We start from the raw sequence: 13205 nt of genomic DNA, 5'->3' as shown, positions 1-13205 counted from the left end.
AGAGTTGAAGTCCACACATCTTAAAGGGCCCCAGGTTGAGAAACACCGCTTTACAATATTATTCACTATTCATCATGTTCTAATCTATGTAACATTCTTAATTTACAAAGAACAATAATATTGATGTAAATATTTTAAAATATATGTTGCAGTTAATTTATTTCAATTATGATGTATCTATTGTTCATTTTGTTAATTAACATAATATGTTCCCAAACCCTTTCCCTTTTGTCCTGGTAAGATTTCTCTTTTTATTACATCATAAATTCTTCACATCTGATATATACAAACCTTTATAATTTTACTTGCCCATATTTTGTTTCCTCTTCATTTCTCTAAAATTAAGAGATTAAATCAATGCACAGTGAAATCTAGGTACAGTGTCACACTTGCTTTTCCTTGTACTGTATAGCCAAACAGAACAGCAACTCATATAGCCTTAACCATTAGGAATTACATCCTTTCTTAATTTCTAATGAATGGATTTTGTTATATACAGTAGTTTTTATGGTTTGTAAAGAATCCACAAAGAGAACTTCCTTATTAGGCAGACCAAGAAGCAAAAGTATTTAGCAACGCAAATCATAGCCATATCCAGATTCTCCGTGACTAGTTCCAGCAACTTTCTAAAAGTAGAAGCCCCAAGTGGTAGCTACTAGGGGCCAAAAAGCTCAGAGAGGACGGGTCAGCAGGGCAACAAATCTGCAGCAAGGAAAGAGTCCAAAATTGCAAAGAGCCTCCCAAATGCATTAAAAGAAAAAGATTGAATGGAGAGACTTATGCCTCTACTGAGAGAGAGCCCATAAGGATAATATCCATCTGGAGTGGGTAAAGACCAGGTTCTCTGAATTAGTGTTCTCATGAGTGGACATTGCATTAGTCTGCGCTCTTTGACTAGTTCTGAATGGTGAAGATTATACCAGTAGTCAGAAAAATGAGGCTTTAGGTGACATTTATAGTAGCACTCCTAGATATAAGATGTTCCCATAATTTAGTCTGAAGTAGTAATGTGCCTCTTTAGATATGTTTCCCAGGAGTGGAGGCATTGACAGGACCTAAAGATTCTTCTAACTTTTGCATTTTAGGATGCTACTGTGATATTTTTGTAGTAAGACTCTAATGTCACCTGACTTTGGTAGCTAGTCCACAAAGTTTGTCCTCCTCTTAGCTGGTCTTCCCCCGTGCTTGTGGTATTCAAAATGTTTTTACATTACAGGAGAAAGTCAAAGCTTTTAAAACCAAGGAAACCAAACTGGAAACAGAAAAATGGAAGCTAAAAGAAGTTCTAGAAGCAGCGGAGAGCAGGGCCACCAAACTGGAACTGAGCAACAGAGCTGTCGAAGGAGACTTACAACGAACACAGATGAGCTTGACTTCAAGGGATGAAGAGATCCAGTCCCTACTTGGGCAAATCCAGGAACTTCGATGCCAGTTAGGAGACAGGGAGAACAAAACTGCACTACTGCAGCGAGAGCTTGACCACTTGACTCATTCACTAGCCAGGACTGAAGGCACTGAAAGTCACTTTAAAGACAGGGTGCAAACTCTGTCTCAAGCACTCTCCAGTGCTACGGCTGGAACGTCCTCCCTGCAGGAGAACATTTCACAACTCCAAAAGGCCCTGACAGCTGCAGAGCAAGACCGTCGACTACTCCAGGTAGGAAAACCCAGTTGTTCCAAACAATCGGTCTTCCTTGCCTATACATCTCAATTAAGCATCTTACTTTCTAAACTCCAGCAAAATTGTGCTATGCAAAACTCCAGCAAAATTGTGCTATGCAAATCAGTCTCATTCCAATACTGGGTATCTGTTACAAGTGTCCTGCTTTCTTTGGAGAAAAAGAAAAGCCATGTTCCAAAGTATTTAAATGAATCAGCTGATATCAGAATCCAAATTCATTTGGGTAAGCCCCCTGCAGCATCTCCTACTTGTAATGTCCCTTTAAAATTTCATTGATACCATGGCTCTTTTTTCTCCAATAACCCAAATTCATATGTCTTGCTAATGTGCTTTATCTTAAACCATAAACGGTGATTACTAACTTTTAAAATATCCAGGAAGGTATGTAATAGAGGATGTACTTTGCATGCATATTGACCCACATTTAGTTCTCAGTGTCTTCTGATACAGCTAGTCCTCTGCCTGAAACTTCCAGAGTTGCTGTCATCAGTATAAGCAGTTATAAACTTGATGGGTTAAAGATCTGACTAATTAAAGGCAATTTTGTGTGTTCCTAATCATTTCTGAAAGAATAAGTTTAAAGAAAAAAGGCATACTTTCCATTACTTATTGTAGTACACTTTGTTCCTTTCTGATGCTCTGAGCTGGAATGGAAGCAATGGAAGGGGCAGGCTGGCTTGCCAGATTATTTTTAATCATAGAAATGGCCACTACTGCAACATTGTATTATTTAACCAATGTCCTTGAATTATTCTTTCAGCAGATTTCATTTCTATAATAATAGTAATGATGATGATGATAATGATGATGATGTATGGTTCATTGACATTGCAGTACCTGGTGATGCACAAATTGAAGATAAACAGCAATAAAAAATCACAAAGTACCAGGACTCACAAATTGAAGTTGAGCGACTGTGGAAAAAGAAATCGTGTGTTGTCCCGATTGTAATTGGAGCCCTTGGAGCAATTCTAAATTTAGCTGACTTGAACATTCTGATTCTACAAAAAAACGCTTATATCCTCCGACGTTACCTTAACAGTTCCTAGATCCTTGGTTAGGACTCGAGTTGTTGAGCTACCAACCAGCCCCAAAGGCTGTGACTCTCACCAAAGATTGACATAATAATAATAATAATAATAATAACAACAACAACAACAACAATAATAATAATGTTTTTTCCAGGATCGCTTTGACTCCATGCGACAGGAATTGTCAGATAGCAAGAGGCAGAATCACAGCTTGACTAATACAGTACATTTGTTACAAAATCGGCTTGCTGATATGGAACTACAGTACAGAAATCTGGAGAAGCAGAAGCACCATCTCCATGAAGTAAGTGATGATGGGAGAGAAGGATTAATTTAACAAAATGATCTTATGGCTCCATGTTATCTTGAATCAATTTCAAGCCAAGTGGGAGTCCATCCTTAATTGTTATATGGATTATGTAGTAAACCAAGTGTCACAGAAAGACTCCCTTTGAAAAGTGCACGTGCCGTCATTGTTGACAAATGGCAGAACCTTCTTCTCTAATGCTGTGCACTTTTACGAGTTATATTTGTATTTCAGAATTTATTGTGGGCTCTTATTTTCACTGTTGAAATATTCAACCAGAGGAAAACTTACCAGTACTTTTAAAAGAAACAAACAAACTACACTCCCCAAATTCTTTTATCTAACATTTCACTGTATCATACCTTTCTTTACTCTTCATAGTTAACTTCTCCCAGCTCAAAGAGCATCTCCTGCACTGAAAAAATATTTTTTCCTTAGGTTCTGATCTACGTTTCTTGGAGGAAAAGCAACTTTAAATTTTTCACAATTTTTTTTGTCAAGAATTGTGGATATTTCTCATCTTAGAGAAGCAAGGCCCAGAGAGGATTGGCAAAAGCGTTCCACAATTTTCTTTTCTCGGGGTTTGTCCTGGATATGCTTCTTTTTTTGAATTGTTCAGGTAGTAAAGCAAACAGATGTAACCTGATAATTCTTCAGAAGTTATTAGGTTCTTTTTAAATGCAGTCTCTGCATTACAGCATTATTAATAACTAATGCTTTTTATTACCATTGTAAAATATAACATAACACATACAATTTACAATATACAAAAGGAAAAGGAAAAATTGCACATAATAATTATTTCTATAGGATTATATGTTTAGTGCCCTAACAAAAAGAAAATTGCTGCTAAAAGTAAGACGGACATCTGCATGTGACATATATTTCTGCTGAAGGCATAGTGCACAAAGTGAGTTATTCTTCATTATTCATTTTATTCTTAAGCACTATAATATAGCAACAAGCAATTTAAAAAACACGATATTCCTATTTGCATCCCTTATTGACAATATCCCTATTGACAAACAATATTGATTGTCATTAGGGTTTGGGGTTTGGTTATTTTTCTTTTCTTTCTTTTCTACCTAAATTCTACATAATTGTCTTTGGCATCATATTAAGCCACTCAAAGTCATTCTTGAAACTGAGCAGCATATCAATTTCAGAAATAAAAAGATAAAATTTGTTATAAAATGTGAAACATTTTGTATTGTTTTAAACAGAAAGGTTTTAAAAAGAAAACTTTTTATGCTTGAATAGAATTTCTATTCTTCCTGGGAAATGAAAACATTTGCAATCTTTGTTTTTGCATAGATGATTACTGCTCTGATGTTCTTGAATGTAATCTAAATAATGCACACACTATTCGTCCTTAAAGTGAAGTTTCAGATTTCACTTACATATGTAAATCTTTAGTTATCTGCTTTCCTTGTCTGTTCAGAGAAGTAACTAACATACAGCATCAAGGCACTAGTTCAAATTCACAGAACTCATTTGTCACACATGTTTGATATCAACAGAGGCACTTTTGGATTAGCCTAATTAGCACTAGCAATGGAAATGTATAATACAAACCATCCAGCAGAACCTTCCACTGAAATTAATGGAGCTTCTTCTAAGTGACCCTTGTACATTCCACATATAGCTCTTTAAAAAAGGTTATATCTACCTTTGTAGATATTTCTTGTCCCATTTTCTACTCTAATGCCAATAAATCTGTGGAACATATAGCATTTCCTCATTTTTTTAATTAGGCAAGGGTTGTTTGAATATATAACTGTCTGCAGGAGTAATTGCAAGGTATAGTAAGACATCAGGAATTTTGTGTATTGGGATATCAAACTTTCACTGTGAATTTGCTGAGATAGATTGTTATATAGAGAAACAGATATTAGTATGTAGCTCTTATTTACATTTCTGGTCATCTAAATTAGAATTGTTGGGGAATTATGGTCAATAACCTGTTCAGAGGCACATGTTGGCTGTCCGTGATGTAAGGCATGATGTCAATGATTTCCTTCATTGTAGCTCTGTTTTTGGCTTTGTGACAAATCATGCTAAGCAATGCCTTGTTTATGCAACATGCTAAGATAAAACCAAACCTATCATCTAGCATGATGTATGAATGCAGACCCTGATACATTTATATAAACCATTGTACATGGCTACACAAATACATCATCTCAAGGTGGTGATACCTCACTCTGAATTGAATGCATAAACAAACAAAAAATCAAGTGGAACAAATCCAGAGGCACTGTTTAATTCTGCAAAAGGATAAGGTTACGCATGACACTTTCATTCAATTGTCTATTCACATCAGATTTTAGCCCCAGCCCTGCTCTAGTCGTCTGTTCATAATTGCTAGCAATTTTTATTCTAATAGCAAATACCATATTTTTGGAGTATAAGACGCACCTTTTTTCCCCTAAAAAGAGGCTGAAAATCTGGGGGCATCTTATACACCGGATACAGCATTTTTTGCCTCCTGAAGCCCCGCCCCCTTCACCAAAATGACCATGCATAGCCTTATGGAGGCTTTCAGACAGCTCCCGGAGGCTGGAGAGGACAGAAATGAGCAAAAGACAGGCGTTTTTTTGCCCTTCCAGCACCCAGCAGCACTCTACAAGCCTCCATAAGGCTATGCATGAAATTTTTTGACAAAAAGAACAGCCCGTTTTTGCAAAAAAAGGGCCATTTTTTGCTCATTTTTGCCCCCACCCCACCTCCCAGGAGCACTCTGCAAGCCCCTCCAAGGCTATTCATGCCTTTTATTTGAAAACAAATGGGCCCGTTTTCACAAAAAACGGGCTGTTTGGAGAAGGTTTGCTGAGTGCAAAACCTTTTTTTCCCCTTTCAAAAAGCTGTTTAATTAGAGTGATTGATGAGAATTACATTGGTCAAGTGCTATGCCAGCAGAAACAAAGTTTTAGGTGCTACAGGTTTTCAGCGATTTCCTTCTCCAGCACATGGATAAATACCCCTGGAAACATCTACCTACCTACCTACCTACCTACCTACTCTCCCCCCCCCCTTCTCTCTCTCTCTCTCCCTACCTCCCTACCTACCTACCTACTGTATTTCTCTCTCCCCCCTCTATCTACCTATATACCTACGTACCTTCTCTCTCTCCCCCTACCTATCTACTGTATTTCTCTCTATTTTTCTCTATCTCTCTACCTACCAACCTACCTACTCTCTCTCTCCCTATGTACCTATCTACTGTATTTCTCTCTTTCTCTCTATTCTCTCTCTCTATCCCTCTACGTATCTATCTACAATTTCTCTCTATCTACCTACCTACTGTATGTCTGTATCTCTCTCTATCTATCTACTTATATACCTACTTACTCTTACTCTTCCCACCTATCTACTGTATTTTTCTCTATTTTTCTCTCTCTATCCCTCTACCTACCAACCTACCTATCTACACTCTCTCTACCTACCTACCTACTATATTTCTGTCTGTCTGTCTGTCTGTCTGTCTATCATATATATATATATATATATATATATAGATAGATAGATAGATAGATAGATAGATAGATAGATAGATGATAGATAGATAGATAGATAGATAGATAGATAGATAGATATATAGATATATATATATATATACACACACACACACATACATACATACATACATACATACATACATACATACACATATACATATACATATACATATACATATACATATATATATATATATACACACACATACATATATATATATATATACACACATATATACATACCTACCTAACTACTCTCTCTCTCCCTACCTACCTACTGTATTTTTCTGTCTTTCTATCCCTCTCTATCCCTCTATCTACCTACCTACTTTTTTTAAAAAATTGCCTCTTCAAAACCTGGGTGTGCTTATACTCCGGTGCATCTTATACAGTAATGTAACTTATGATGTCACAGTTGATTTCTTTATGCTCTCCTAGTTAGATTGTTTCCTTACAGACTCAACTAGTTAACATTATCAATGTGGGGCAATGGGGCTTCCTGGTTGTTTATATATAGTATATTAGCTTGCCCTGCCACTCTTGGTTGGAGTGTGGCTTCCTCCTTTATGGTTCCTTGATAATGGTAATGTTTCTTCCCTATATCCAGAGATAGTATTCTGCTGGTTCTGATCGATTTGCCTGAACCAGTAGCAGAAATCGTGGGTGGGCCCGCCCACTCACTCTCGCTCTACAGCATCCCATTTAAGCCCCTTTTTTAGGCAAAGTGCATGTGCGGAAGGCCGATGCGCAACCACTCACATTTGTGAACCGGTAGGGTAGGGAAGGTAAGTTAATACCATCCCTGCCTATATCTGATACTTCATGCTCATCTTCAGGGTTGGCTGCTGTTGCGGATATGTTCTAGGCCAGTGAAGATGAACCTTTTAGAGACCGAGTGCCCAAACTGCAACCCAAAAACCACTTATTTATCGCAAAGTGTGATCAATAGAATCAAGGATGTTTATTTCCTTCTTAGGATTTGGATTGTGTCTTTTAAATGATATGTAAGTAGCCTTCATTTTACATGTGCATTGATGGCTGATTTATCTGAATGCCAAGCTTCCAGGAAGTCCTTAGCATTTTTTGGATTTGCTTTGGTTTGAGAGTTTCCCAGTTGAAACTATGGTTGAGCCTGACCATGTGTTGCTTTCATCTTGTCATCTGTCATTTGGTGTTCATTATACGGCCTGTCAGTCTCTACCTGTCTATTCTATGTAGTGACAGTTATTCTTACCACATATCTTATAGATATCTTTTGATACTTTAGACTGAGAGGACACTAAAAGAAGCAGACCTGGTTATCATACTGAGGCAGCAATAGTTGCGCTTACTGATAACATTTGGAGCAGTAGTGGGATTCAGCCGGTTCGCACCAGTTTGGGAGAACAGGTTGTTACCTTTCTGGGCAGTTTGGTGAACTGGTTGTTGGAAGAAATCATTAGGGCAGAGAACTTGTTAAATTATTTGAATCCCACCACCGATTTGGAGGGATCAGAATGGAGGCAGGTGTATTGATTTTGTCTCTTCTTTACATCTCATAGCCTTTGATGCCATTAATTGTAGAATCTTTCTGGACTAGTTTAGGGAGATGAATATGGGAGACACAGTATTGCAGTGTATTTTCTCCTACCTCCAGCATTGGTTCCTTGTTGGTTGTGATAGAGAAGAATAGCCCTAAACGTGTAAGATGTGTGGGATTCCACAGGGTTCTCTTGTCTCTCCAGATTTTTTTTTAAATATCTACCTGACACTGCTAGGTGAAGTCATATGAAGGTAAAAGATTAGGTATCATCACTGTATGCTAATGACATTTAATTCTGCATCTCTGCCTGAACCTACCAAGTAATATTATCAAGGTGTGTTTCAGTGCCTGAAGAATAGGGTGTGGACTGGGAGGAACAGGCTCAGCTTCATCACTGGCATTTAAGTAGCTGTAAATTTTGGGACTACTCACAGGCAGGGACTTATTTTTGCCACAGAATGGATTAGCCTTCCTCTAGGAGGTATAGCTGGTGTGCAATACCTCTGAGATTTATAGCTGAGAATTTTCTAGACTCCTGACTCCTGCTTGAGAGGCAGGTGGTACTATGGCTGAAGGGCCTTTCCACTTCACATCTTATGTGCCAATTGTGCCCTTTATTGAACCAAGAGGTCCTGCACTTTGATTGCCTACAATGTGAACGACTGTTATCTGTTCTACATAGGGTTACCTTTGAACACCTCTTGGAAGTTGCAGCTGGTCTGGGATGCAGTGGCATATTTTATTTCATTTTATTATTATTTTATTCTTTCATTAAACACATGGCTGCCAAACTCACACACAATGACTCCTGACAGTTTGCAATACTACACCATCAAACCATGTAACACTCCTGTTCTGCACACTGCACATGCTCCCAGCAGAAAGTACTGCTCATCACCTATAAAACCCTTCATAGCATAAAGCCAAGTTATTTGTGAGATCGATCACCTGTCTCTAATTACTTCTTCAACAAATGACCAAGTTGACAGTACTTGTTTGATGGGGCTGTTATTATTTTGACTTATTTTTAAAAAAATGTAGGACTCCCTTTCGTGTCCCTTTCAGAAGGAGGAAATCCCTCTCCGATTTTGCAGCTGTTCTTGCATTCTCTGGGTCCAAAGACTGGAAGGCAAATTACATATCATGATGTTTAGAATAAATTTTAAAGAACAAGAATGCAAACTACTTATTAACCAATGGTCCAATTTCACAGGCTAAGCCAAAATAAACAGAGTGCCATGCAGAACAAGTCATAGATATTCCTTAGTGCTATGCTTCATATTGGCTTATTTTTTAAAATAGAAACCTGATGAATTTATTTTGTCATATGTGCTAATTTAAGGGTTTTTGACTTACTTTTTTTTCTTTAAAAATTTGAACTGGAAGTTCTTGTGATTTTTTCCTATGCTTTATGTGCAAGGTTTTTATTTTAAAAAATTCTGAACTGTCTCTGTAGCCATGATAATTCTATTCTAGCTATTGTGAGTATCCTAGAAAGGGTTAAAAATGTTCTTGCCAAGTCCCTCCAGAAGCGATAGAAAGGGTCAGTCCAGGCATTTGTTGGAAATTATTTATTGTTCTTAGTAGATTTTTCTAGCTGGAGAATTGAAGAGGGTGACGAATGTGCTATTTGTCTGTTATGGCAAAATAATGTTACAAGCATTTATCTCTGCAAGCATAAAATAGCCATATGTATTGTGCCCCAGAATTCCCCAATGCAAAACCTCTTTCCCTGGGTTGAAGAAAGGGTAGATTCTAGTTAATGAGTTCCAGAACATCAGGCCAGCGAAGGTAATTCATATCAACCTCATAAAACTCTTTATTGATGTCTCCAGAGGGGAAATCCGGATGTGACCATTTATTTATTCTGGATTTTGGCCATGTATTTATTCTGGATTTTACCTCTCTCTCCTCTATTTAACATTTTCTTCTAGTGAGTCTTAAAGGGACAGAAGATCCCTTCCTGCAAGATGTTATTTGGAAGTTTTTTCATCTTGCATAGTAGTATATCCATTAACTCTTGCAACTCACAGCCAATTCAATTCTTTCCCTCTATGCCTCTTTAAGTTTGGCAAATATATTTTGCAACATTGGGAGGGTGCTTTTTCTCCGCTCCCCCCACTTTGGATCACGGCTCAGTATTGTTGAACTAATGCAAAATTAAGGGTGAGGTAGGATGCCACACACTTTTCCATTATAATGGTGTTATCTGTACTGGTAGGTATATGGTTACCTCTTACATTATTTATTAGAGCTACCATGTGTATTGCAAAAATCCAACTATTAGATTATTGCAAAGAGATATTTAAAAAAACCTTCTCTTTTCTGCAATACTCTGAAGTTTGGAAGCCCACATACAATTGTTCTACATTTACTACATTTACTAAACCTATCTCAACAGATATGAATCTAGATTTAAGGGATGCATCCTACAGAAACACAAGGCCTTTTTCCAAAATTTTCCTTTTTTCCTCTTTAAGAAAAGTAAGCTTATGTACTAGCTGTCTGGCTTACCGCATGTGTATGATCAATGTGTATGATTCTAGTGCCAAAATAAAGCTAAAGTATATGAAAGCAGCACATGGTTGAGTACAGATACTGGGTTCGATTGGTTTGACTCACACCAATGTTAAGCCACAAATTATAGTTCATAAAAAGTATCTCAAAATTATGTTCACAGACTGTACCAAGCAAGAACCAAATAATTCCTAATTTAACATTATCTTTGAATAAGGGATTTTGGTGTCGTTTTTGTAGGCAGAGCGTGAAAAATTTGGGAAAGAAGATGATACTTTTAGACTCAGTCAGATGAGAGGACAGCTGGATCGATCTGTGAGTAGCCTACAGCAGGAGATGGAAGACATCATGATGCAAAATGAACACCTGCAGGTTTGTTGGGCTTATTGAACTGAAAGGTTACTAGACAGATTAATTATTCATAAAGTAGTGCTACAGAGAGCTTTGTAAAATAAAATAAAAAAAAATGATGTGTGCTTCTGCATTCTTATTTGCTAGTCTGAGAAGCATAGCTTGTTCTAACAGCCCATCCACCCTTTGGCTGGTATGTTGATGAACAGCATAATTTACTTTTTATCACCTCTTCGCAGTTGCTTCAAGCACAATAATTAGAGGAGAAAGGAGCCAATGCTCATACCTAACACTCAATTTCTTTAAAAGCTCTTGGATCATATTGTACTGCAGAAGAGAATAAATAATGTTTCTAATTATTATAAACTAAATTATAAAGACAGGGTGAGATGAAATCCATGAGCAACTGGCAAGCAAAGAATTGTCTGTGTGTTTTGGGGGATATTTGGTGGAGATTAATATTCATTCTGGTGAATTATATTGAATGGCAAGAGGAAACCAGCTAAACAAGTTCCAGTTATGCTTTTTTTTTGTTCTCCAAATGCTCTAAGATCTGACATGGAGACACAGATTACAAAATCCAGCCCATGTAGATAATTGAGAGAAGAAAATACAATGCCTATTAATGTAGGTCGTCTTCTGCCACAAGAGACCAGTTTAGGCTCATGGTGAACATGCCCTTCTCCTTAGCTGCTGCCTGAAAAAAAGAAAGAAAAATAATTTTAAGAAAACAGGAGAAGAATCAGAAAAAAAAAAGAAAAGAAAAGGAATTATCTGAGGAAAAAAAGATCCTTTAGCCCCACCCACCACTTGCTTCAGGTTAGGCTATCATGTTAACAGAGTACAGGTAGTCCTCAACTTATAGCACTTCATTTAGTGACTGTTCAAGGTTACGTTGGGAATGAAAAAGTGACTTATGACTGTTTTCATACTTACGACATTGCAGCATCCCCATAGTCACATGATCAAAATTCAGATGCTTGGCAACTGGTTCATATTCATGACAGTTGCAGTGTCCCAAGGTCGTGCGATCACCTTTTGTAACCTTCTGACAAGCAGAGTCAATGGGGAAGCCAGAACTGTATTACTAACTTAACTGATTCACATAACAAACTGTGGCAACAAAAGTCGTAAAATGGAGCAAAATGCACTTAAGAAATGTCTCACATAACAGAGGTGTTGGGTTCAATTGTTCAGGTTTCAGGTTTCGTTTTATTTATATGCCGCCCTATTCCCAGCGGGACTCAGGGCGGCTCACAAACCCAAGAGGGGAAGGGAAACACAAGAACTACAAATACAAGCATTTAAAATAACCAACAGACACACAATCAAGAGGGGAATAAGTCAACGACTACCTGTACCTTGTGGCACAGTGGTTAGAATGCAGTATTGTAGCCAAACTCTGCCCACAGTCTGAAATTCGATCCTGATAGACTCAAGGTTGATACAGCCTTCCATCCTTCCAAGGTTGGTAAAATAAGGACCCGGATTGTTGGGGGCAATATGCTGACACTGTAAGCCTCCCAGAGATTGCTGTAAAGCACTGTGAAGTGGTATATAAGTCTAAGTGCTATTGCTATTGCTACCTATGAAGACATGCCACCTTCAACAAAAAGCAAAAACATTGCTAACCCCTGCAGTTATGAAACTCTGGAAGCCAACTTTACCAACATGTTCAACATCACAGCCCCATGAATCTAGGCTGTATTTTTTTTGCACTCATTCTAGGTCCAGATTTCAGAGCTGGAACAAACACATGCCCAGCAACTGATGGAACTGACATCACAACATCAGCTAGACATGGAACTAGAAGCAGAAAGACTACGCAGTGCTCAGCTCCAAGCTGAACGGACATTGCAATCCCAGGAACGAAGCCATCGGCAAAGGGTGAAAAATTTCGAAGAACAGGTACAATATAGGTGTAGACGGAGTAGCTTTTCTTAATAATCTTATTCTGTTGATGTCTAAAATCTGTAAATAGATACTGACATGCACATTGAAAGGTTTATATAAGCTTCTCATGTTTGTATGAGTTGGGATAGTGGTTGAAAGAATGAAGAAAATCCCAAAGATTTGGTTCGTTCAAAGACAAACTAGTGAAGACATCAAAGGAGAAAAAAGGTTGTTGTTTTTTTCAAATTCCTCTGAATGAACATCAGTCCAAATATCTTAAAGCAGGGCAGAAAAAAATATTCTGTCCATTGGATTTTCTAGATGAACAATAAAACTCTTTTAAGTATTTGAGTTTAGGAAATTCTATTAGTGTAACAAATGGATG

The 13205-nt window shown here is 37.6% G+C and overlaps 1 protein-coding gene across 1 annotated transcript in view; it reads left to right on the top strand.

Annotated features, from left to right (window-relative positions):
• CROCC2 (ciliary rootlet coiled-coil, rootletin family member 2) overlaps window positions 1-13205 on the top strand; it is a 101166-nt gene that overhangs the window by 84590 nt on the left and 3371 nt on the right. Inside the window, 4 exon segments of the mRNA XM_032224820.1 lie at window positions 1217-1657; window positions 2867-3020; window positions 10821-10948; window positions 12656-12835. Of these exon segments, the coding sequence (XP_032080711.1) occupies window positions 1217-1657; window positions 2867-3020; window positions 10821-10948; window positions 12656-12835 (903 nt within the window).

This window comes from Thamnophis elegans, chromosome 10 (genome assembly GCF_009769535.1).
Source record: "Thamnophis elegans isolate rThaEle1 chromosome 10, rThaEle1.pri, whole genome shotgun sequence".
NCBI classification, from domain to species: Eukaryota; Metazoa; Chordata; class Lepidosauria; order Squamata; family Colubridae; genus Thamnophis; species Thamnophis elegans.
Note: the sequence above shows the minus strand (reverse complement) of the source record. Positions and strands in the feature narration are given on the sequence as shown.